The sequence below is a fragment of the Halichoerus grypus genome, chromosome 7, assembly GCF_964656455.1.
Source record: "Halichoerus grypus chromosome 7, mHalGry1.hap1.1, whole genome shotgun sequence".
NCBI classification, from domain to species: Eukaryota; Metazoa; Chordata; class Mammalia; order Carnivora; family Phocidae; genus Halichoerus; species Halichoerus grypus.
In genome coordinates, this window is record NC_135718.1 from 94,176,925 (window position 1) to 94,203,211 (window position 26,287).

General features: G+C 38.5%; 1 protein-coding gene across 11 annotated transcripts in view; it reads right to left on the reverse strand.

The window, feature by feature from the left end:
* Window positions 1–26,287, reverse strand: part of SDCCAG8 (SHH signaling and ciliogenesis regulator SDCCAG8) — a 233,027-nt gene that overhangs the window by 125,825 nt on the left and 80,915 nt on the right. For all 11 annotated transcript variants that reach the window (XR_013449815.1, XR_013449816.1, XR_013449814.1 and 8 more), the window contains one exon: window positions 24,838–24,954. Coding sequence is in view for 5 of the 11 variants with exons in the window: in XM_036096993.2 (XP_035952886.2) it covers window positions 24,838–24,954 (117 nt within the window). In the remaining 6 variants the exon portion in view is untranslated. The remainder of the gene's footprint in view (window positions 1–24,837; window positions 24,955–26,287) is intronic.

A 26,287-nucleotide genomic window follows, 5' to 3' on the forward strand; every position in this document is an offset into this window, starting at 1 on the left:
TAACTAAGTAAGTCAATGTCTTGGGATGAATATGAAGATTGAGACATGAATATACTGAGGTCAGTCACAGCACACGTGTACCTCTTACAGTATGAACATCCTGCCACATTAAGTGCAATTTCATCAAAGAAAGAGATGTATTTTTCATACAGATGGGCCCCCAAATACAAGCCAACTTGTTCATACCTGGTCCCTGTCTGAATAAAAGGCAATCCGTCCCAACAATGGAAGTAAAATAATATGAATTAGAATTTCTGAGAAAGAGTATGAATGTCTCCAATGTGGTAGGAATATAATGTTCTAAATACATACAAAATTAATACATACAAATCTATGTAGACTATGCAAATTATGAGCAATTTATGAGATTTTCAAAAGTCTTTTTGACCATATAGTATTTCCCTTTCAAACTGAATTTAGACATAACCATCTCTCCTGAAATGTCACTTCACTGTAATGAAATATACTGAGTTTATTTTAGTAGTAGAATTTATTAAAATAGCTTCACAAATAATTTTAGTTCTATATTTACAAACATTCTGGAAGTTGAAGGGGTCATTTATATTTTACTATTTTTAATCAGAGGAATTAATTGCTTTTGCTGTCACTGGTGAAGACTTTGGGATTTGTCCCTACAAATACTCAAGGGTCTGCTATAACGTCAAACAAAGATTTGAAAACAGCTTCCTAACCCTGCCCCCTGTGGCTCCCCCCTCCCCTCAATGGTGAGTTGAGTGAATCACTGGAGAACTACTAGATTTAAATGTATCTATAAGTAAAAACCTCCTAGGAATGGTTGCTTGATCTCTTACAAATCCACCTAATTGAATTATCATCCAAGAGAATATTTCTGTTTTGTTCATAGCTGTATCATGAGAGCTATATTAATGGAGTTATTTTAATAAACTCAAAACACTTCAGATCTTTGGCAGTCCCTTGCTTTACAAAGATGGTAATCCTATGGCATCTATTCTACTGCACATACCATGACATGCTATATTGGGACATTTAAATATGACAGGTCTTGTAATGTTGTTTGTGGAGAGACTATAACTAAAAAGACTGGTGCACGTCTATATTCCTTTGTACATAAAAAAGGAAATCCTTTAGTATCTTGTAACCATTCCCTGTTACAACTTTTAAAAAAGAGAAAGGCTTTATTTATTTATTTTTTTTTTTTTTAAGATTTTATTTATTTATTTGAGAGAGAGAGAGAGAGAGAGCACATGAGAGGGGGAGGGTCAGAGGGAGAAGCAGACTCCCTGCTGAGCAGGGAGCCCGATGCGGGACTTGATCCCAGGACTCTAGGATCATGACCTGAGCCGAAGGCAGTCGCTTAACCAACTGAGCCACCCAGGCGCCCCGAAAAAGAGAAAGGCTTTAAAAGGTAACAGGTTGGCTTCTTATTTTCTAGGAGGAAATTTATGTCAGCAATGTACTTAACTTCCCAATTTAATAAAAGGAGAAACCACTTTACATTTAAAATGTGAATATATAAAATTAACTTCATGGGAATGTAAATTGGTACAACCACTATGGAAAACAGTATGGAAAGTCCTCAAAAAAGTAAAAGTAGAACAAGCAGATGATCCAGCAATTCCACCTCTGGATATTTATCTGAAGGAAACAAAATCACTATCTCGAAAAGATATCTGCACCCCCATGTTCATCGCAGCTTTATTCACAGTAGTTAAGACAAGGACACAACCTGCGAGTCTGTGGATGAATGAATGGATCAAGAAAAAGTGATTTTAAATACTTAGCCATAAAAAAAGATGGAAATCCTGACATATGTGACAAAATGGATAGACTTTGAAGGCATTATGCTAAGTAAAACAAGCCAGAGAGACAAACACCATATGATGTCACTTTATATGTGGAATCTTAAAAAAAGAAAAAAAACTGAACTCATAGATATAGAGAACAGATGGGTGGTTGCCAGAGGTGGGGGTAGGCCGAATTGTTGAAGGGGTTGAAAAGGTACAAGCTTCCAGTTATAAGATACTGGGGATGCAGTGTACACTATGATGACTAAAGTTAACATTACTGTACTACATATTTGAAGGTTACTAAGAGAATAGATCTTAGGAGTGCTCATTACAAGAAAATGCGTAACTATGTGAAGTGATGGATGTTAACTAAACTACCTGTGGTCATCATTTCACAATATATACATATATCAAATCATCATATTGTACACCTAAAACTAATATAATGTTAAATGTTAATTGTATCTCAATAAAATGAGGAATAACATGTATGTATTACATGTGTGTATTATTTACATACATTTACATATATTTATATACACATATATTTAAAATATGTGTATTATACATTGTAATCTATCATATGAATATGCATGTTTTAAATATATGTAATATATTCAAATTAATTTCAAGTGCTAATTTAATAAAATAACAGGGGAAATTAGTAAACAAAATTGGCCAAGAGGCAGGAGAGGATCGCAGGTGAAGACAACCCCAGCTTCCGAGGTGTGAGTCACCGACACAAAGGAGTCTATGGCCTGTACTTCCTAACAAATTAATGTAATTCTTTTTCATAGTAACTCTCTATGTGATTCATATTAAAAAATGTTAGACTAACTGTAAGCCAATTCTCTTTAAGGCACTTTATTATTTTTTTTAAAGACTTTATTTATTTATTTGTCAGAGAGAGAGAGAGCATGAGCAGGGGGAGCAGCAGGGCAGAGGGAGAAGCAGGCTCCCCGCTGAGCAGGGCGCCCGATGCGGGGCTCGATCCCAGCACCCCGGGATCATGACCTGAGCCGGAGGCAGACACTTAACCGACTGAGCCACCCAGGCGCCCCTCTTTAAGGCACTTTAAAAGTATTTTCCTTGCTACAGTCAATACATCCAAAAGAAAAATAAACCTGGAGTTGTTTCTCTCAAAATGAGCTGTAATAAAAACAGGAAGATCCCTGTTCTGATGGGACATCCTCATATAAAAAGATTGGTCTTAAAATTATTTCATATGTTTTTCTTTCTTATGAAAGAGGAACTATCCAACAAGTACAAATGCTGGGAGATAAAAGAATTACTCACGAAAACATCTATAAATAGCTACTCTAAACTCAAATGTTCATTACAATTGTTGACTTTTATCACCGTTTGAAAACTATTTTAACACCAATTGAGAAAATCACCCAAAGCAAAAATAAAATAATTCCAATTTAGGAAAACAAACTGTTAGTTAATTCTTGTAAATAATTTCTTCCCAAGCCCTCCATTCAACACAATAAGTATTTTTGAGGGCCTACTATGTGCTGGACATTGTATAGTATGTATATTACATATTTTATATATGCATGTATATAATCCAGATGGCCAGATGATCACATACACATATACATCTCCAATCTGTCCACTCTTAATTTCACTTTCTTGTCCTTTATAACTGTTAAAATATAAACTAATTTCCTATCATTTTGATAAAAAAACAAACCCAATGATACATCTAGTTTTTCATATCATTACCTCCTCAAATTTACAAGCATCTGTGCTATAGTAAATAACAGAAATTACTGCTATACTCTTGTTTAGTTCTTGTAAAAATTTATAGCAGAAAATCTCTTATGTATTAACATTAAGGCTCCAGGATTCATGTTAAATGAACTCTAATTTTCACATTACATTTCTATATTTTGGGACATCTTGTTCCCTGTATCTCTGAATACTAATGCTATTAACATTTTCTGACAAAATAATTCAATTGAAAATACACTGAAATATAAGATTAAAATAACTTTGGTCATATTGCCCACTACTAACGTTGCTACTACAGCATTCCCCATGAGTAGAAACAGAACTAAACACTAATAAAAAATAAGGCTAAATATAAAACCACACTAAAACAATTTTAATGAACAAGAGAATGAAAGGCATATTCAAGTAAGATAAGATGATTTCACTATCTATAAAGATAAATAAATTGAAATGAACTGGAAATATTGCTATTCTAAAAGTTTTATCTGATTTTGCTATAGGAAAAATTATAACTAAATTTAAATGTGTGAAGTTTATTATGTATTTATGGTTTAGAAAACATCTTTTTATAATTAAATGTATTTACAATGCCTTCAGGTTCCCATTATGAGATTAAAAATACTTAAAAGACATCAAGGATATAATCTATCATCCTAAGTTAAATAGTTAATTTCTGAAAATTTTTTCAGAGTTGACACTATTACCTTCCATGAATTGCAGCATAAAGGCTTCCATTCTATTGGCTTCTATTGGCATAAAGCAACACAGAATTCCAACAATTTTCTATATTTTCTATTTATGCTTCAAATGTAATTTTTTTCAACCATAACTGCAGGAATACCAATATTCAAGTATGCTTTTCCAAAGCCAAAAATTTTTTTGAGTAGACGTAAAAGTACAGACAACTACCAAATTATAATTTCCAAAGAAAACGAGTTAATAAATCTGCTGCTATTCCAATAGTAAGCATGGTTTTTCAGTAATTGTGTCAGCTATTAAAAATTGTGTGAAAATAAACCAGCCCATTTATTCTTAGTAGAAAAGCAGGCAATTGTGGCAAAACTTATATTATGTCTCTTAGATAAGGCACACATTTTTACTATTGTTCAGCAAGCACAAATTAAAACTCTTATACTCAATGTTACTTTTTTAGGAGTTGTCAGAAAAGCATCAGTTAAAAAATACTCTGATTCCTAAAGGGAAAACACAAGAAAGCTTCAGGGTTATTTTGCACCTAACTTTCAGGACCTCGATGTGCATTCTTTTTTTTTTTTTTTTAAAGATTTTATTTATTTATTTGACAGAGACACAGCGAGAGAGGGAACACAAGCAGGGGCAGAGGGAGAGGGAGAAGCAGGCTCCCCGCAGAGCAGGGAGCCCGATGCGGTACTCGATCCCAGGACCCTGGGATCATGACCTGAGCCGAAGGCAGTCACTTAACCGACTGAGCCACCCAGGCGCCCTTCGATGTGCATTCTTTAATTTATCAAATAAAATTCCTCTTCCTTAAATATTGCACTGATTATATTTCTAAAATGTGCTCCTACCAAAAGGACCCTAAAACATTTGGGCGGATCCTAAAACATTTGGGTGTTAACTCCCCTGTTCATATCAAGAGTTTAATAAAAATACAGGCCTTAAAAAAAAGGTACAGTGAGAGATAGAAGATGCCCAGCTATCCTGTCGCTTTACAAATGGGAACACTGGGGTCCAGTGGGATCAAATCAAACAACCCACTGAAGTTCACTCAGCTGGACTAGAACCCAGGCTTTGGACTCTTCACTGAACCCCATTTCCATTCAAATGTGGAATTATGCCAAATCACTATGCTAACTCCGTTAACAAGCATCAACAAGCTTCTATTGGCAATAATTAATTTCTTAAATGCAATAAAGAAAACACATCATCTGTTTCTTTTCTGACAACCGTTATTCAACAAGAAGATATTCTTTGTGCTCTGTGTATTCTCCTATTAGTTAAATTCTGTCAATCTCTGACAATCAGAACAAATTTAAGACTCAGATCCCCCTTTGTAAAACTAGTTTCATAAGACCATATCTATCAGTTCTTAATTAAAAACTACATTTTATTAGATTTTATTTTTATCAATATTACTGTTTAGTATAGGTGCTGGGGCAAAAGAACATATTTCTTTTCTCTCAAACCAAGAAAAGCTCAAACATTTAGACCTCTTCAAGATCTCCTAGCCTTTCACTTGAAACTGAATGATTTCATTTTATAGGAAATAATATTTTAATTTTTCACGACATCAGTTTGAAATGACTGAGAAGAGGAAACCCCCACCTAAGGAGTCTAGACCACTTAACAGTACAGATGAGGGAATACAGCGCCTCTTCTGCCCCATCCAAATATACTGGACCTCCAAGAGGTCACCCCCTTTTACCACCTCCCCACTTTCTGTTACTCCTTGGTGTACCTGATGACAGAGAACATCCACATCAATGCTCTGGCTATAAAACTCTAAAGAGAGTAAGACAGGTAGAGTTTTACTGAAAACACACCTAGAGCATCCAAACCTCTTCCCTGAACACTTAATGCTTGGATTCAAAATACTCTGACCACTGAAACAGCATGTCTGTCTTCGACTCACCTTTTAGCTGCTACTCTGCTCGGGACACAAAATGGATTCTCCTCCACTGGAAAACTGGCCAATTTAACCTTATCTTGTTGGACGGTTTTCACCGAAATTAATGAGACATTCTTATGTGAAGAGGAAACAGCAAATTTTAACAACAAAACTGGGTTTATTTTTAGAGACATAACTGATTGAAAAAAAAAATCCTTCTGTACTGAGACATGGCGTACGTGATCTCACCTTATGGGGAGTTTTTAGAAAATTCACTTTAGCTGTGAGTTATAGAAATATTTCTGTAAAATTCTATTTGGGGAACTTAAGAATATATTGTACTTCACTTTAACTCAAAAATAACCTATATTTTCTACTAATTTGGCAAGAAGCTTCCAATGTAAAGTAGATGCTTTAATTAATAAATGTTTTGAGTATGATTCTTTTCATTAACAACATCCACATACAAAGGAGTAAACTCATCTATTCAATTTATTGACCATCTATTCAATCACCACAGCTCTACGTATATATACAGCTTTTCATAATTTAGAAGACACTTGCATATAAAGCACTGAATTTAGATGCTGTGACGATTAGAAAAGTAACATAATTCTTGCCCTCACTCATTTTTATTAAGAAAAATGAAATAGGCATTGAACAGATAAATATAGGGTAATGATTAGGATGGAACATTTTTATTGAGATAAAATTGACATATGACATGGTATTACTGTTGACCTTGAACAATGTGGGAGTTAGGGGTGCTGGCCCCTGACAAAGTTGAAAATCCACATAAAACTTTTGATTCCCCCAAAACTTCACTATTAAAAGCCTACTGCTGACCAGAAGTCTTACCAATAATATAAACAGTTGATTAGCACATATTTTGTATGTTCTATGTATTATATACTGTTCTTACAATAAAGTAAGCTAGAGAAAAAAATGTTATTAAGAAAATCATAAGGAAGATAAAATACATTTATAGGACTGTACTGTATTTATCAAGAAAAAATCCATGCATAAGTGGGCCTTAGGAGTTCAAACCCATGTTGTTTCAGGGTCAACTGTACAGCATAATGATTTGACATATGCATACAAACATGCTTTTAAAAGGACAGTAGGTCAGTAGACTGAACAGAAGAAATCTGAAAAACTGGTTTTACAGAGTCAAATTCCTCAAATTTCCAATTTAGTCTATTAGGATTATTTAGATAAAGAAACTGGAATTTCACGCAGGCCCATCCCCCTTCCATTGGGAGTTTTCCAACACAGGTTTAAATCCTGCCAGCTATAAATCTGATCCCCATTTACAAAGGCGCTTTGATTTCTTAGCGATCTATGCCTAATTTCCTGAGTATTTGCCGTCAATCGAATCTGTCATATGGCTCAGTTAGGCCCACGCACACTACCTGTACATAGTGGTACAAGAACAAAAGTCAACGTGCTTCGATTTGAAGAAGGAAATGGTCTGGTTCCCAAACAAGAAAATAAACCATGAGTTTAAGCAAACATATGGAAGACAGAATGAAAATATCCAGCTGGGGGGGCGGGTCTCCAGCTACAGGCCACTGGGTTCTGCCCTGCTATGTGTGCCAAACTGTTTAAACCACTGACTTTACTAAGGAAACCGATGATGTGCTGATCAAATGTGCCTGTGACACAGACTAGAGAGGACTAACTTATTATGGTGAGATGTCAAAACAGAATCCAAAGAGGTTCAGACCAGCTGACACAATAGGTCCAAACAAACTAATCAACTTTCAGAGAGACAAATGCAAATACCTATATTTACGGTCCAATGTAGGGCAGCAGACCTATGTCATTTGGGGTTTTAACTGAACTGAAGCTCAGTAAGAGTTCACAGTGAGACACATTTGATAAACATGTAACGCAAAATGATAATGCAAAATAATCTAGCTCTGAAGCTAGATTACTGTAAGCTCAGATGACTGGCCCGGTCACACCATAAAACATCATATTCAGTTATTGTGACTCTGGAAAGCAACTAGATAAAATAGAACATAGTCAGGAGAAAGAGGTGAGGGTGGAGAATGTGAAGAGCAATGAAGACGTTAGTAAAAATAACAGTTATTAACATTAATAGACAAGTTATTATATGTCACATACTATACCATGGGGTTAACATAGATTATCTCAAATTTTACAAAACCCTGTAAAGTGGTCATTTTAGGGGAACCTGGGTGGCTCAGTCAGTTGAGTGACTGACTCTTGATTTCAACTCAGGTCATGCTCTTGGGGTCATGGAATCGAGCCTCGTGTTGGGCTCCACACTCAGCAGGGAGTCTGCTTGAGATCCTCTCTCACTCCCCCTCTTTCTGCCCCCCTCCTGCTCATGTGTGCTCTCTCTCTAAAATAAATAAGTAAATCTTAAAAAAAATTTTTTTTTGACAGAGAGATAAGAGAACACAAGTAGGCAGAGCGGCAGGCAGAGGGAGAGGGAGAAGCAGGCTCTCTGCTGAGCAGGGAGCCCCACTCAGGGCTCGATCCCAGGACCCTGGGATCACGACCTGAGCCGAAGGCAGACACTTAACCCACTGAGCCACCCAGGTGCCCCTTTAAAAATTTTTTTTAAAAAGTGGTAATTTTATCTATCCTCATTTTACAGATAAGAAAACTGAGGCTTAGACATCTGAAGTAATTTGCCCAAGTTCACCATGTAGTAGTAGTGAAGTGAAAATCTGACTTCAGGTCTAACCTCTTGGCAACCTCTCTACCCACCCATCCCTCCAGTTACTGGGACCCTAACTGCCTGTGAGACACTGAAGCCCTGAAGATATTAGAGCAACAACTTGAAGGCTGGTGACCCACACGGCTATCACGGGGAACAGTATTCAGGCAAAGGGAACAACAAGCACCAAGGCCCTGAGGTGGGAGTGTATCTGATGTGTTTGTGGACCATCAAGGACTAGTGTAGCTAGAGCAGAGTGATGTGGACAAAAAGTAGGAGATGAAGACAGAGAGGAACAGGAGGGTCAAACTGTGTAGCGCCTTCACCTTGTACATTACTGGAAGGACTTTGCCTTTTCCCAGGACTGAGAGAGGGAACCACCAGACAGTTGTAATCAGAAGAGTGACAAGATCTGACACAGGCTTTAACGGTCCCTCTGGCTGCAAAGGGACTAAAATGGGGAGACGCAGGGGGAAGGGAAATCAGTTAGGACACCCTTGCAATAACACCAGTGAAGATGACAGGATCTTCAACTACAGTCTGGGAGTGCATATAACTGATAAAAGTATATGGATGGCATGAAAGCACCCAGAAAGAGGTTTACTATCATTAATCATTAGGGAAATGCAAATTAAAACCACAATGGGATACCATTTCACACTTATTAGAGTGGGAAAATACAAAAAGACTGATCAAACATTTTTAATTAATTAACTGCTAAAAAAAGAAACATTATAAGTTTCTTTTCTCTCTCTCTTTTTTTTTTTTTTTGAGAGAGGGAGTGTGAGCAGGGGGAGGAACAGAGGCAGAGGGAGAGAGAGAAACTGAAGCAGGCTCCATGCCCAGTGCAGAGCCTGACACGGGGCTTGATCTCACGACCTAGAGATCATCACCTGAGCTGAAATCAAGAGTCGGACGCTTAACCGACTGAGCCACCCAGGCGCCCCAAAAGAAGTTACTTTCATCTTGATTCTGACTAAAACTTTTTGCCTGCCATAGCACAACAAAGACGAACTAGGAGTTAGAGGATGTGTCATCTAGTTGAGGCATTATTACTTATTATTGAAAGTTCATTCTTCAGCTCACCTAGGCATTCATTTACTCATTCATTCACCTGACAGATAAAACTTGTGGTAAGCCTTCTCTGTGCTGGGTGCTGGGGACACAAGGATGAATAAGATATAGACTCTGACTTCAAGTGGTTTACCACTATTTCTGGCAAGTGATTTCAGTTTTCTGGGGCTCAGTCTTCCATCCTCATCTCTTGAGCCTCCTTTTGTCCTCCACGTATATATGGAAGAATGCCTCTGCATATTCTGTCCCTTTTGCCTGAATGGCCTTCCCTTCCTATCTCTCTGCTTCGCCCCAGACTAGGCTGAAATATGACTTTTATGATAGGATTTTTTTTAAGCAACAGCTTTACTGACATAACTCACATATAATTCTCTCATTTAAGTATACAACTGAATGTGTTTTAGTTTATTCACAGAGTTGTGCAACCATGACATTGGTTAATTTTAGAACAGCAAAGAAACCCCATGCCCATTAACGGTACCCCCCCCATGTGCCCCCCAACCTCCTCAGCCCAAAGCAACCACTAATCTTTCTGTCTCTAGAGATTTGCCTATTCTGGACACTTCCTACAAATGGAATCATACAATTGTTGTCTTTCATGACAGGCTTCTTTCACTCAGCATACTCTTCTCATGGTTCAAACATTTTATGGAATGTACCAGTATGTCTTTTGTTTTCATTGTCAACATATAAAGATTGAGTTATAATCACATTTTATTCGTCCATTTATTAGTTGATGTCCATTTAAGTTGTTGCCAGTTTGGGGCTATTATGACTAATGCTGCTATGAACATTCATGAACATAGTTTTGTGGGGATATGTTTCACTTCTCTTGGGTAGATACATAGTAGTGGAATTACTGGGTTATACTGTAACTCTATGTTGAACCTTTGGAGAAATTGTCAGACTTTTTTCCAAAGCGGCTGCACTACTTTCCTACTAGCAAAGCATTAGCCTCCAATTTTTCCACATCCTTGCAAACACTTGTTATTCTCTGTCTTCTTGATTTTAGCCAGTCTAGTAGGTGTGAAGTAGTATATCATTTTGATTTGAATTTGCATTTCTCTGATAGCTAACGATGATGAGCAACTTTTTAAAAAATTTTATTTTATTATGTTAGTCACCATACAATACATCATTAGTTTTTGATGTAGTGTTCCATGATTCAGTGTTTCTGTATAATACCCAGGGCTCCATGCAATATGTGCCCTCCTTGATACCCATCACCAGGCTAACCCATCCCCCCACTCCCTCCCCTCTAGAACCCTCAGTTTGTTTCTCAGAGTCCATAGTTTCTCCTGGTTTGTCTCCCCCTCCGATTCCCCCCCCTTCGTTTTTCCCTTCCTACTATCTTCTTCTTCTTCTTTTTCTTTTTAACATATGATGTATTATTTGTTTCAGAGGTACAGGTCTGTGATTCATCAGTCTTCACAATTCACAGTGCTCACCATAGCACATACCCTCCTCAATGTCCATCACCCAGCCACCCCACCCCTCTCACCCCCCACCACTCCAGCAACCCTCAGTTTGTTTCCTGAGATTAAGAGTCTCTTACAGATTGTCTCCCTCTCTGGCTTCATCTTGTTTCATTTTTTTCCTCCCTTCCCCTATGATCCTCTGTCTTATTTCTCAAATTCCTCATATCAGTGAGATCATATCATACTTGTCTTTCTCTGATTGACTTATTTTGCTTAGCATAATACCCTCTACTTCCATCCACATTGTTGCAAATGGCAAGATTTTGGGGTTTTTGATGGCTGCATAATATTCCATTGTATATATATATATATATACCACTTCTTCTTTATCCATTCATCCGTTGATGGACATCTTGGCTCTTCCCATAGTTTGGCTATTGTGGACATTGCTGCTATAAACATCAGGGTGCACGTACCCCTTCGGATCACTACATTTGTATCTTTGGGGTAAATACCCAGTAGTGCAATTGCTGGGTCACAGGGTAGCTCTATTTGCAACTTTTTGAGGAACGTCCATACTGTTTTCCAGAGTGGCTGTACCAGCTTGCATTCCCACCAACAGTGTAGGAGGGTTCCCCTTTCTCCGAATCCTCGTCAACATCTGTCGTTCCCTGACTTGTTAATTTTAGCCATTCTGACTGGTGTGAGGTGGTATCTCATTGAGGTTTTGATTTGGATTTCCCTGATGCCGAGTGATGTTGAGCACTTTTTCATGTGTCTGTTGGCCATTTGGATGTCTTCTTTGGAAAAATGTCTGTTCATGTCTTCTGCCCATTTCTTGGTTGGATTATTTATTCTCTGGGTGTTGAGTTTGATAAGTTCTTTATAGATTTTGGATACTAGCCCTTTATCTGATATGTCATTTGCAAATATCTTCTCCCATTCTGTCGGTTGTCTTTTGGTTTTGTTGACTGTTTCCTTTGCTGTGCAAAAGCTTTTTATCTTGGTGAAGTCCCAATAGTTTATTTTTGCCCTTGCTTCCCTTGCCTTTGGCAATGTGTCTAGGAAGAAGTTGCTGTGGCTGAGGTTGAAGAGGTTGCTGCCTGGGTTCTCCTCAAGGATTTTGATGGATTCCTGTCTCACATTTAGGTCTTTCATCCATTTTGAGCAACTTTTCAGATGCTTTTTCTGCCATCTGTGTATCTTCTTCGGAGAAATGTCTATTAAGATTCTTTTCCTGAGGGCACCTGGGTGGCTCAGTCAGTTAAAGTGTCTGCCTTCGGCTTCGGTCATGATCTCGGGGTCCTGAGATTGAGCCCCACATCGGGCTCCCTGCTCAGTCTGCTTTTCCCTCTCCCTCTGCCTCTCCCTCCCACTTGTGAGCTCTCTCTGTCTCAAATAAATAAAATCTTTAAAGAAAAAATTCTTCACCTGTTTTTAAATTGGGTTGCCATTTTTATTATATTGTCAGCATGCTTTATAAGTCCCAGTTACAAATCTCTTATCAGCTACATTATTTGTAAACACGTTCTCTCATTGTGGGGGTTATCTTTCCATTTTCTTGATGGTGTCCTTTGAAGCACAAAAGTTTCCAATTTTGATGATGCCCAATTTATCTATTTTTTCCTTCTGTTGCTTGTGCTTTTCATGTCACATCTAAGAAACCACTGTCTAGACCAAGCTCACAGTGATTTATGGCTCTGCTGTCTTCCAAGAGTTTTAGAGGTTTAGCTCTTAAATTTAAGTCTTCACTTTGAGTTAATTTTTGTGTATGGTGCCAGGTAGTGGTCCAAGTTCCTTCTTTCATGCGTGGGTATCCAGGGCCCAGCACCATTCGTTGAAAAACTATTCTTTCCCCTATTGAATTTTCTTATTATGCTTGCGGAAAATTGGCTGTTGAGTAGGATCCAATTCTGTTCCACCACAGTAAGCCACTCCTTGCACTGAGCCCTCCTGTCACATTTTACCTCCTTGCCAGACTGTAAGAGTTGTATGAGCAACACACATATTTTATTGTAAACATATCTCATTGCAACCCCAGTACCTATGTGTCAGTGACATATAATAGTTTACCAATAACTATTAATTAAGCAATTTAATGTCTAAAAACGAGGCGATCATTCTCTCCTCACCTGCTGTCTAACCATCTACAACATGAAGGGGACAGACCAAGTCATTACAAACTTTCTGGTTCTCAGTGCCCACCAGACCACTGCTCCTTATGACCTGAGACCCTCCCTTTGATTTTTCATACATGGCCAATGAAAGGAGAGAGACTGAAGAAAACAATCACCTCCATGAATTGCATTGCTATGTGATTAGAAAGCATCTTCTGAAAAATGCCAAGCTATATCAAATTACTCTCAACGACCAGTAATGGTTTGGGGCAGGGATGTGGGGAGAAGGAGGTTATAAAAGCAATTACAGTTTAAAAAAATCTTATTATCATGGATCCCTCTTAAAAATACTGATGAGACACAATGATGGATCTGTGGTCACGTTTGCCTTCTCTGAGTTAGAGTCTAATGGAAAGCAGACTACGTAGAGGTAAAAGCCCAGTTGTTCTCTGTGTAAATGTCTTTAGAATGCTTTCTACAGTCTTTCTCATTTTCTCCTCCACTTTTCCCCCCCTTGCCCTCCACTCCTCTTTTATCTTCTTGTTTATATGACTCAGACAGCTCTAGGGTCCTCCCTTCTCTTTTGGCTGATGAAGTCAGTCTAAGGTATCCTGAATTCAGCATTTAGAGACTTAAGACTTCAGGCTCTGCTCAAGAAAAATCGTCAGCTAGTCATACTTCTTGTATTACATATTAGTAAGATACACACAAAGATAAATATCCTATATTTTAAAATATAGGCATAAATAGATATCTGAGCCATTGTCTTAACTCCCCCTTCAGATGAAAACATATCTGGTTCTTGTTATAGAAACCCTTCTATGGCTTCAATCACTGTACACATAGTGGACCTTCAGTGAGTTAGGAAAGAAACGATGACCCAGCCCTATGATTCTATAATAATCTTAAGTGTAGAGACAACTTGAATACGATACCCTAAGGTTTCTAACTCAAATTAGGATCTGACAATTATCTCTCAGTATGAGTGAATTCAGATTGCTCTTTTTTAAAAATTTTAAAAATTTATTTTAGAGAGAGCACGAGTGGGGAGGAGGGACAGAGGGAGAGAGAGAATCCCAAGCAGACTCCCCACTGAGCGCAGAGCCCAACACGGGGCTCGATCCCATGACCCATGAGATCATGACTTGAGCCAAAACCAAGTGTCAGATGCTCAACCGACCAAGCCACCCAGGTACTCCTGAGGGAATTCAGGTTTCTGTGCATGAAATTCTGAGCAAATGAAAGAGAGGTCCAAAAGAAAACGCTTTAATCCTTATTGCAATGATGGGACAATCTTTCAAGTGGAACAGTTCTTTCTAGTCCATCTTCCTAACATACCTGTAGAAATTTTTACCTCTCCTTTTTCCTTAGCTGCCATTCTAAGGAGACAGGAGCACTCCCTTGCACTTCAATGGGAACTTTCAACCACAGCTTGACTTATGATTTCCAAAGCCAGGCTAATGCTATTGGTTGCATGAGTTATTACCATGAAGAGAAAGACGGAGACAGACTGAATATCAGAACTTCAGTTGTAAGTAGAGAGATTTGGTACAAAGAACAATTTTCCATTCCTCACTGGGAGGGCAGAAGGCAGGCCAGAAGTAAGGACCCTGCTGCTTTCTCGTCTTTTCCCTAAAAACGGAATGTTACTGCAGCTGATCCACTTAAAAACAGATGTCAACACCAAAAAGGGTTAAATTACTTTGACAACCCGTTAACGAGAACAATAGGAAAATCTAGACACCTCGCAATTTATTAACAGTCAGCTATATCTAGAATCTCTGTCTAGGGCAGTCTTTCACACCGACTCCAATGAGGGCCAGGGAAATATTCCAGGGATATGTGAAACCTCTAAGAGAATTTTTAAAATATTGTTTTCATTCTGATGACTAAAAAAAATCAAAATACAGAAACTGAACATGATCTTATTCTCACCACAGGATTTCATTCCATCACTGCACTTCTGAGAGCACCAAGTGGAAGTGTTAAGGGGAAGGATTAACTATTAAAATCACGGGTCTCTAACAGGAGAACACCCTTGTTATCCTGCGGTTCATGGGTTCACACAGAAACTCTGGCTGGGGATATTTAATTCCACGGGTTTGGGGAAAGTTGGCTACTCCTCTAAAATACTTCCTTAAGACAGTTTGCTGTTGCCTGAAATATTTCCAATAGAACTTCATTCTTTTTTTTTTTTTTTAAGATTTTATTTATTTGACAGAGACACAGTAAAGAGAGGGAACACAAGCAGGGGGAGTGGGAGAGGGAGAAGCAGGCTTCCCGCGGAGCAGAGCCCGATGCGGGGCTCAATCCCAGGACCCTGGGATCATGACCTGAGCGGAAGGCAGACGCTTAACGACTGAGCCACCCAGGTGCCCCAATAGAACTTCATTCTTAATTCAGAGTAGGGCTTTAATCCTTATTGCAAATTAGAGTCTATCTTGTAATTAAATTCAACTGTTTAAAAGGCTAGACATTTTATTGTTCTATTATTAATCATAATGAAAAGAATATGATCTAAAATTGATGACAGTAAAATGTCATCTTTATCAAATCAGGTGAATAACTGGAAAATTTGAAATGACACTTGAGACTCCATGCAATTTATATAGATTTTATTAATACTTAATTCATAATTAAGAGGGGCAGAGAAGTATTTCTTATGTTTCTGGAAACATAGGAATTTCAAGCTAAAGAAAATCTTAGCTATCACTTCTCCAAGCTTTTCACTTCCCTGGGAAAGAAGGTAAGGCTCTGAGACGTTTGCTCAGGAAGTTAGCCAAAAAGCCAAATCAAGAAGTTGAGTCTTTGGACTCACAGTCCATAGGTAAAGTAAGACCCTGTACCCTGTATTTTACCCTCCAGCATTAGTCACGTAGAAATCTACAAATCATTAAGGTAACTGTGAATTCTTTATTTCCAAACACTAATCCTACTTGATTCTAACGTTATTTACAAAGTGATATTTTATTGTTATCATCTGAAATGTGAACACCTTAAAATTATTCCATTACACAGAAAATACTACAAGGGAAATGAAAAACTTATGCAAACATTCCCCAAATATAGAATGATTTTGGTGCCTGACTGCAGGGTGTGCAGTATGTTCTATAATAGGCAATCATACTGGGATTCTGAACCTAATAGAAAGAAGCCCATTTTCTATGGGCAAGCTTTAATAACGGAGCCGTGGCACTGGAGATACTGAGGTCAGTTATACTAGTGCGCTATGGAATCAAAAGACACGTGTGTTCCTTGAATGCATCCTCCTTTCCCATATCCCACCCCCACCCCCACCCCTGCACCATCCCCATTCCTTTGCTCAAGCTGCCACATTGGACCTCCTAACCAGAATGCCTTCCTCTCATCCATGCTGGGCAATATCCTACCCATCCTTCAAGGAAGCCAGCTGTCCCTCTTGTAAACCCCTATACCCTTGTAGAGTTTGCTAATTATTGTTACTGGGACCTCTGGGACATTTATGTATTTGCTTACCCATCTTACACCTTCCCTTCTTTAAGAACAGAAAACAGAAGCCCATTATAGGTCAACATGGTGCATGCGATATATGATTGTTGAATTAAAGCAACAAGTGGATCTTAGGGCAAAAAATTCTGAATTTGTAACGGTGTCTGTTCTATTCCAAATCTGACTTATTATTCTTTCCTTTAAAAGTACATGTGAGTGGCCCTATTAAAGTGATCACTATGAAGAATAGGCAGCAACACATAAAAATGCTGGAGATATCATTATGTGAAATAAGCAAAAACCAAAATTATACCTAGGCTATGTTTACTACTTGCAAATATCATATATGCATATGGACAAAAAGTAGAAAGTAAAACAGAAAAATGAAAACAATTTGCTCTATTGGGTGATGGAATTATTGGCTTCTGTGCATGTGCTTATGTTCATATAATAAATATTGTTTTAAAATGTATACATCTGTAGTAATTAGTAATATTTATACTGGATATCAGTACTAATATTTCTGGACTGTAAAAAAAAAAAAAAAAGCACATGGAGCTGTCCTCTGTCTTTCCAGCTTGCTGGCACATGTGGACACACAAGGAGCTGTAGGCACCTGGTAGCTACCACAATCCCAAAGTTGGTACCCAAAAAGATGCTCCGGAAGAGTGGCAGGTAGGTCTGTGAGTCCAACGTTTAAAGTCAAAGGAAGGGCGCCTGGGTGGCTCAGTAGTGAAGCGTCTGCCTTCGGCTCAGGTCATGATCCCAGGGTTCTGGGATCGAGCCCTGCATCGGGCTCCCTGCTCCGCGGGAAGCCTTCTTCTCCCTCTCCCACTCCCCCTGCTTGTGTTCCCTCTCTCGCTGTGTCTTTCTCTGTCAAATAAATAAATAAAATCTTAAAAAAAAAAAAAAAAGTCAAAGGAAGTATGCAAAAAGTTTTTTTAAGGACCAAAACATGGATCCAGTGAAACTGAATATAGCAAAAATTGCTTGAGTTCAGTTTACAGTTTTATATTCCTATCCAAAGACAAACATTTCTTTCTAACTGTTTACCCCATAAGGCATATGCTTTCTAAGCGGGCTTGCTTTATGTCCTATTTGTGCCCTTCTCTCTAACTTGCCCTAAATTTATATCTTCAGATATATTGTTTCTGCTTACACGTTTGATTTTTTAAAAATACATCATTATGGTGAACAGCATTACCATCTTTATTTGAGAATTGAATGACTCTTTTTTGAGAATTTGAATTTCTACTGTGCTTTCATGAATGATGATACATGAACTGCTACCTAAAACCTCTGCCCAAATCATTAATTAAGTTACCAAATGCTAAATGCCCCAACAATGTCCAACTTGGTATTATTCACTGGGTCGATTTGAAACTGCTCTGAAAGAAAGAAAGAAAGAAAGAAAGAAAGAAAGAAAGAAAGAAACTTACTTTTTCACTGCTAATTTTGTGACTTTATTGACATGATTATGGTTTAAAATGAAGAAATTAACTTTGCCTGGTGTTTGAGAAAAATGAGAAGTTCAATAATCTTTTATTAAACCAAGATATTTTTATTTACATAATCCCATTTGTCCCATTCAAGCATCGTGCGGTGCAAGAACAAAAGAGGCTGATTTATTAGACACACGCCAGGCTGAAGAATTTGCTCAGAATTCTTGGTTAGGCTGTGATAGGAACACAAATTTATCTGAACAATGCTTTAGGGCGTACTTAGGGAAGATGCTATTAAAAAAAAAAAGCTTTATTGCATCACACACATGGAACCAGATTCCGACTCTCATGGGTTGGAGCCAGCATGAACTTCACACTACATTAATTTGCACTTGTCGATATGCTGCTTTGTAAGTATTTTGTAGGCATGTTCAAATGTGGACCCTGTCTCCTCGGCTAGAACATAAACTCCCTCAGGGCAGGACCTGGGTCTTCCAGCTACCCCCCCACGGCGCCTCCTCCACCGGTCTGGGTAGGCTGGCCCTCGCGCACGCACGGCTGCTCTCCGAGCGAGGAGCAGGGAGCAGGATGTACGAAGCCTCCAGCAGTGGAAGAGAGTGTGAAGAACAGTGGAGAGCAACTCTGTCATCACCAGGACCGAGTGATTACACGTGCTAACGGCATGCCCAAGTGGCCCCTCTCCCAGCCAGTTTTTAGAGGCAGAAGTGAGACTGCAGGTGGTAGTTGAAAAGTCTCTCAAGTCTGGCTCTCCAGAAGCTACCCATTATCTCAACATATTCCCCCAAAGCCTTCTGACGGGGGTACACGGAATTACAGACACAAAGCAGAGAACAGAGCTGAGGAGGATTTTGCTTTAATGTGTAGGTGCTAAATTACAAGTAAAAAAGATGAATGCCACTCCTAGTCACTTTAACAGATAGAGTGAAATAGTCTGAGGATGCTTCCACAGTCCAGGAGGAGACGGTGGACCTTGGAAGTCCGTGAGCTGGGCCTTTGGCACCCTGCCGTTTTTGTTTGAAACTAGCAATTTCAGGGAAGAAAGTTCCATGGCCTGTTGCTGCGATCTCCTTCAATCTTCTCACTGTCAGAAAGTTCTTCTTTCAGGCTATTGTGATTTCCAGTGGCTGTGATTAAACTGCTTTGTTCTTATTCCTTCTGTACTGAGGATCAAGAGCAGGTGTTTAAAAGTTACAACTCTTCAACTTTTCCTTATTGCTTTAGTTTCTCTGGCCTTAAGTAGGCCCTCCCTTTAGGACTTGCAAAGCTTCCTCTCATCTTTACACAAACCCATACAAAATAGATGCACTTCTTCCAACAATCTCATTAATTCAGTTGAACTTCAGAAATAATTCCTGTGTTGATACGGTCCACGTGTAACGTCAGTATGGAAGTGTTGACTCCCACTGCTGTAGACAGGAGCTCCAATTCTTTCTTGCCCTAATTTTTCTAGCCAAAACCTTCTGATCTACTTCTTTTTTTATACGTGCCCTACCCTAAAATATTTGTTTTGATCAAGGAATTTTGAACCTCAATGCTTCCTGCTCAATTGTAGCCACAACTCTAAAGTTATAACACATGCAATGCTGGTTTAAAAAAAAAAAAAGTCTTCTTGTCTCTTGAAAAAAATTTTACCAACCTAAAAGAAACTATTGCAAAATAAGTTTTATATTTATATTTACACTCTCATCTAAGCCATTATTTTTTTAAAGATTTATTTATTTATTTATTTATTTGAGAGAGAGATAGAGCGAGGGAGCATGAGCAGGGGGAAGAGCAGACTCCCCGCCAAGCAGGGAGCCCGACGCGGGGCTCGATCCCAGGACCCTGGGATCATGACCTGAGCTGAAGGCAGATGCTTAATGACTGAGCCCCCCAGGCGCCCCTTTCATCTAAGCCATTATTAAGCCACAGGCCACTACTAAGATAATGACATTCTAACCAGTTCCACACTCACTTGGCAATGAGTGATGACTAACAGGCCAGGGACGAGGCCATGTGCCATACTGCAAAATACTCCAAAACCATTAAGTTATCACCTAAGATTGATGAGTCTTCAAAGAGCTCCACTTTTTAGTAAGGCACGAGAAACTTAAGCCACCCACTCCTATCTCTACACCCAGGGCAGGGGGTGGCAAACTTCTTGTACGAAGGCTCAGCGAGTAAATCTTGTAGTCTTTGTGGGCTACGGGGATGGGGTCTCTGCCACAGCTCGACTCTGCCTGTGCCGCGGAAAGCAGCCATTGACAATCCGCGAACGAACAGACGTGGCTGGTTCTAACACGACTCCATCTGTAGGAAGAGGCAGTGGGTCAGACCAGCCCACGACGGGCAGTGGTCAGCCCTCTCTTACGGTGCGGGTACATGGGCGTGTTAGACACTCGTGCACGTCTGCAGGCTTAAGTGGGTGTGTATCTCCTTGCAGCTGTACACCAAACCTTCCCCTGCCTTCCCCCGCGGCCTTGGCAGCGCCGTGGGCGTGTGGCCGGGGCAGTCCGACAGGGCCCCATGTTTAGGAGGGTGCTGAGCTTTGCTGTTTAATGCTCTGTGCTCGACATCTTGAAGTTTGTAATGACTGATTATACACTGGCACTGGCGTTTCATCAGAGAAGTCTGGTGGGACGGTGGAACCCCCCTCATATCTGTGGTCTTCTCTTTACTCCTCCCAGCAGCCCCGAGGTGGGACTCAGACACCTGTCCCCTGAAGCTTCCTCTCTCGCCCACACTTGGGGATCTGGCTGCCCTCTGCCTTGGGTGGAACCAGGTCATGGCAGTGGGAGGGTGGGGTCGGGGCTGTGTTCTGCTGTGGCCCTCTGCCTCTGGCAGGAGCCGGGATGTGAGCCTGGGGAAGATTAGGTAGAGTGTGTCACCCCTGACATCCCAGGACATGGAGGAGACCATCCCTGCCTCCAACTATCACTGCTGCACACTCAGTGGACCCAACGTGAAGTCTCTGCTCATCCTGATCCAGGTACCACTATGCCTGCATGCCCCCATGAGTATGCCCGCAAGGGACAGAGGCCAAGGTGAAATGGCAAATACAGGACACTGTAACTGCACAAGAGGGAGAGAGAGAAGGGGGAGGGGGAGAAGGGGGGGAAGAGAGATTATAAGAGAAAGGACAATATTTTATATTGTAATACCTCTGCATCACTTTTTTCCTGCATTTTGGACACAGGCCCCTGCATTCTCCTTTTACACGATGCCCCGATCAACGCTTCTGAGATTCACCTACTAGAATGGAAGGTGGCAAGGAAAATTCCACTTATGCATCCTTTGTAAGCTAACCTTGATGCCAGGGTAATAACAGGGCTTCCTGCAGCATTCCCCGACCCTAAATGTAAGGCTCTGAAATTAATTACAAATTGTAGGTTTCAGACTCTAAAGGGATATGATGATTGGGGTTGCTTCATGGGGGTCACTTCCCTCACGTAGTTGCTGTAGGATGAATTCATATTTCTTTAGAATGATGATGAGACACCTTATATAAAGCACAGTCGAAACATATGTATGACATTTAATAAGACAACAACAGATAAAGAAAGTCAAAATTTTGCTAAGATATCCCTTTATTCCCTATTAAAGAAGATAAAGCCATAACATTCGGACATACAAAAACACACTGTGTGTCTGGTTTGAATAAACCAACCATGAAACAGACATTGCGGAGACGGTCAGAGAAGTGTGGGTATGGGCTGGGCCCTACAAGATATTAATCTGTTAGTATTGTCAGGTGTGATGATGACATAGTGAGTACAAAAAACAATCCTTCATAGACGCAGGCTGAGGGATTCACTGGTGAAATAACATTGTGTCTGAGATCTACTTCAGCAAAAGGAGCAACAGAAGAGGGAGACAGACAAAGAGGATGTGGAAGAGAAGATGAAGAAACAGTGACAAAGAAGATGAAGGAGGAGAGAAAAAATGTCAGAACAGGACTGGCAAAATGATGAACCTAGGTGATGCATGTGTGGGAATTCATTATAGCATTCTTTTTATATGTTTTTCAATTCCCATAATGGACTCTGTGTGTGTGTGTGTGTGTGTACCTGTTGCCTACAAAAAAATTTCAAATAAAAACTAGGGCACAGATTTTTCATTCTCCTCCATACCAAATGTCTTTTTTTTCTCCTTAGGCTGGCAGGAGCGCTCTACGCTGAAGAGATACAAAGGAGTTGATGGGAAGGATAATCCGCCCATGGGCTCCTGACACAATATAAAAAAGAAAAGGAGAAAGTGGGAGGAAGAGATCGCTATTGTTCCTCCCCTAACCCTTCCTTCTAATTATGCCAGAGTCAAGGCTCGGGTCACAAAGAAAATGATTTTGGTGGTCAACCATTTGCCCTGTTTTATATACATCAACAAAGCTCTTGTTCGGACCACATTCCAATCTCACAGTTTCCCACCTACTTTAAAAATGTATCAAGAGGCCAGATTAACAAAAATATGAACAAAATGACTATATTACAAGGAATGCTTTGTCTGTAAACCGGGAGATGGCCATCTTGTTATGCTGAATTGCATGATGTGGGACACTTTAAAAGTTACATACACTTTCTGTCATTATAAGTATTTCCGATAAATGCTCAACATGCCCAGCTTTTAAAAGTTGAATGTAAATTTCTCTCTTGAGTGCAGATGGTGGTCAAGCAAAGTAGCTCTTTGGTCTTCCAGACAGAAGGTCAGGTCATGGCTGAAAGACCCAAGAACAATTGCTGCTTTGCTCCTCCAGAGACACCACCACTTTCCTTTCTGAAACTGTCTGCTCAATACAAAATAGTTACAAAGAGCACCTATAAGATTTCCTCACATTCTGTCCAAGAGAAAATGATAACAAGCACATCCCATCACAAACACCTTGTAACCACTCCAAGGTTTTATTCCTAACCCTCCGACCTCCTAAGAAGGCACATCTTTATCTAAAAACAACACTAGAAATCATTATGAAAACGGCTAATGTTTGACTAGTAAGCAGGAAATGTTTACAAATGAAACTGGCTCCTTTTAAAATCCTGCCACTTTGGCCTCCACATCATTGCTGGTTAATTGCAATGAGCTAGAGCTCTGAAAAGACAAATATTACAAATACTTCTACACGTTATTCATTTACAAGTGATATGGTAATCTTATGATTCCGACAGTGTTTTGTCTCCCTAGAACATTATCCTGTAATTTTAAATAACTCAGACACTCTTATTTTTTTTCTAATTAGTCCAAGTTGTTATGTTGGGCAGATGCTATAGAATAATACAAAAGTATTTAACAATGCTAGCGAGCATACAAAGATGATACCCTTAAAAAAAAAAAGTCATTATATATCAGGAAAGGAAAGGAAAGTTCTGTTTGGCTTGGTAATGCTAGACCTTGGGTTGCTGATGGAAGATTTTCAATTCCACTATCAGGCACGCCCCCAACTGGATGCAGTAAAATAGTTTCATTATCTGTACACGTTAATAATGAAAATTCTGAAAATTAAAACTCATAACACTCTGAATATAGTGGTACAAAAGCAGAATCTGATTCTGGTTGTTCAGATGTTAATTTAGTGCCAGGGATTTCAGCCATGACTTGGAAAACTTTTTCAAGTACTAAATTTCATTATCGCTTTCACTTTTAATACTCCCCTATCATCTATTTACATCATCTGCATAGAAAGTTGACTGGGTTGAAAAGGAAAAGATGCTGGAAAGTATGATAAAAAGCTATGAACTAGAAATATATTTGAAAAAAATTAATTTTATCTACTTTTAAATTGTGGCGATTTTTTAAAAATGCTGACACTGAGAACTCATTTTAATTGAATAGATTTATCAACCTACTTTCATTGAATATAAAGAATGAAAGCCTTCGATGTTCTGTACTGTAACACAAATATAGAAAACCCAAAGTGAGTCTATTAGAACTGCCTCTCTCAAAACTTTATCCATGTCATCAATTAAAATTGGAGTATCTACATGATCTCAACAAAGATATAACATAAAACATCTGTTCAACTGAAATGGAAGTAAGCAGCATTTTCCCCTAACATTTCTAATTTCCCTGTATTTAAGGCTTCTTGAGCAAACGTATTCATGGTTATCTTAGTTAAAACTGGTTTTGCTCTGCCAACAATCAATTTGATTGACATATTTACATATCAACTCATCTCATCTTACAAATTTTAAACTTTTTCACTTAAAATTGGATTCAAGTTGGCATCTTTCAAGAACTTTATGTACGTATATTTTAGGTTCAAACTGTGCATTAGAACATTTTTTTTTTTTTTTACTTTTGTAAGTAATAGATACACATATCCAAATGTATATTTATGACCTGTCAGATTGGGATTTTATATGCAGGCGGTTGTATTCTCACCATTTCATGTGAAAGGTGATAATTTTAGGCAACTATAAATGAAATTCTTTTAATAGTCTAAACTGGATTGTTCCATTAGTTAGAAGCAATATAATAGAAATAAATAACTTACATCTTTAATTATGTCTTTAATCGTTGTAGTTACACTTGTCATCTCTTACCTCATCTTTAATTTCAAGATCCCTTTTAGTTTTGGTTCTGTACTCTCTGTGTTCCTTCTCTGCCTCATCCTTCTCCATTTTGGTTTTATTCAACTGATAGCGCATTTCCCCGCACACCTGTTAGATTGTAAAAACTAGATCAATAGCTGCGGGAATCTACCAGGCAACGCCTGCAATTAGGTCTTTTGGTGCCCCCTAGAGGTCATATAAATAAAATACAATAGAACTTTCCTAAGAACGGCATTTTCTGTTAGAATATTCAATGTATTCTGTTAAGATGTAAAGGCAATATCAGGTATTACTGAGTCTAACAATTTCAAATTATGATAAAGAAATGTATAACTAATAAATTTAAGTAATGTGCCCAAATTTTTTTGTGCAAAATAACAGTTTCAATTGCACATCAACCAAAATGCATTATCATCTCTATTTTATGCAGATAAAATCATTAATTAAAATATTAAGCTATGTGAATATTCATTCAAATTGTTGTGATTTAAATAGACATTCTATATAGTAAAGTTTTCCTTTAAAGATTTGATCAGTTAGGCTTTTATTTAAGGAAATTTATAAAGGAATTTTTCTCTCTGCTAAGAGACTATATAGTATTTAGGTGTACAGTAGAACCCAGTATTTACTGTAATCTTTGTAGATAATGTCAATCTTAAGCACAGTGCGATGTATTTAAGTTGATAAACATTGTCTGGTAAAAGGCACAGACTGGAACCATTTATAACTGTAGCATTCAACATAAAAGGAAAATATACATTTAAGTGAAATGATTTTAACATATCATTAAATAATGAGTACACATAGCATCTTAAGAGTGTTGTGTATCATCCTTTATACAATTTTGTTTTTCAATCCAGGGCCTCTACAGACAGGTAAATAAATTTGGAAAATGCAATCAGCAGATAAATCTAAACAAAGAAATTATGAGCTTTTGAGATAACTGAGAACCTGCAGAGAGATTAATTAACGCACAAGTCTGCTAATTCAGTCTCTGATATACAAATACAACTTTCTAAAAATCATGTATCATCTAAAGGTTATAGTTGCTTGAAACTTTTCAATTTTGGTATTTCTCCAAAACTGATGATTAGAACTTCAGAAATTAGTTTTCATCATTATTGAGGTATTAGAATCTCAAGAAACCTGTATCTATTTCCTATGTTCAAATAAAAAATGCTTTGAAAAATAAACAAATCTGTGTCTAAAGGTTATAGTGACAAGACAGAGGAAAGTCAGTAAGTTTCTTCCCAGTGGCCCTCAAAATGCTAGAAAAAGAATAAAATTACAAAAAATTTGATTTGAAATTCAAATGCCTTGAATGTGTCAGAGCTGACCCCTCTCATTAAAAAAAAAACTAGTAATTTACAAAAAGTTATTAATTCTAAAGCTAAATAAAGTTTAAAATTAAGAATGATAGAAAAAAATTAGAGGGGCCCAA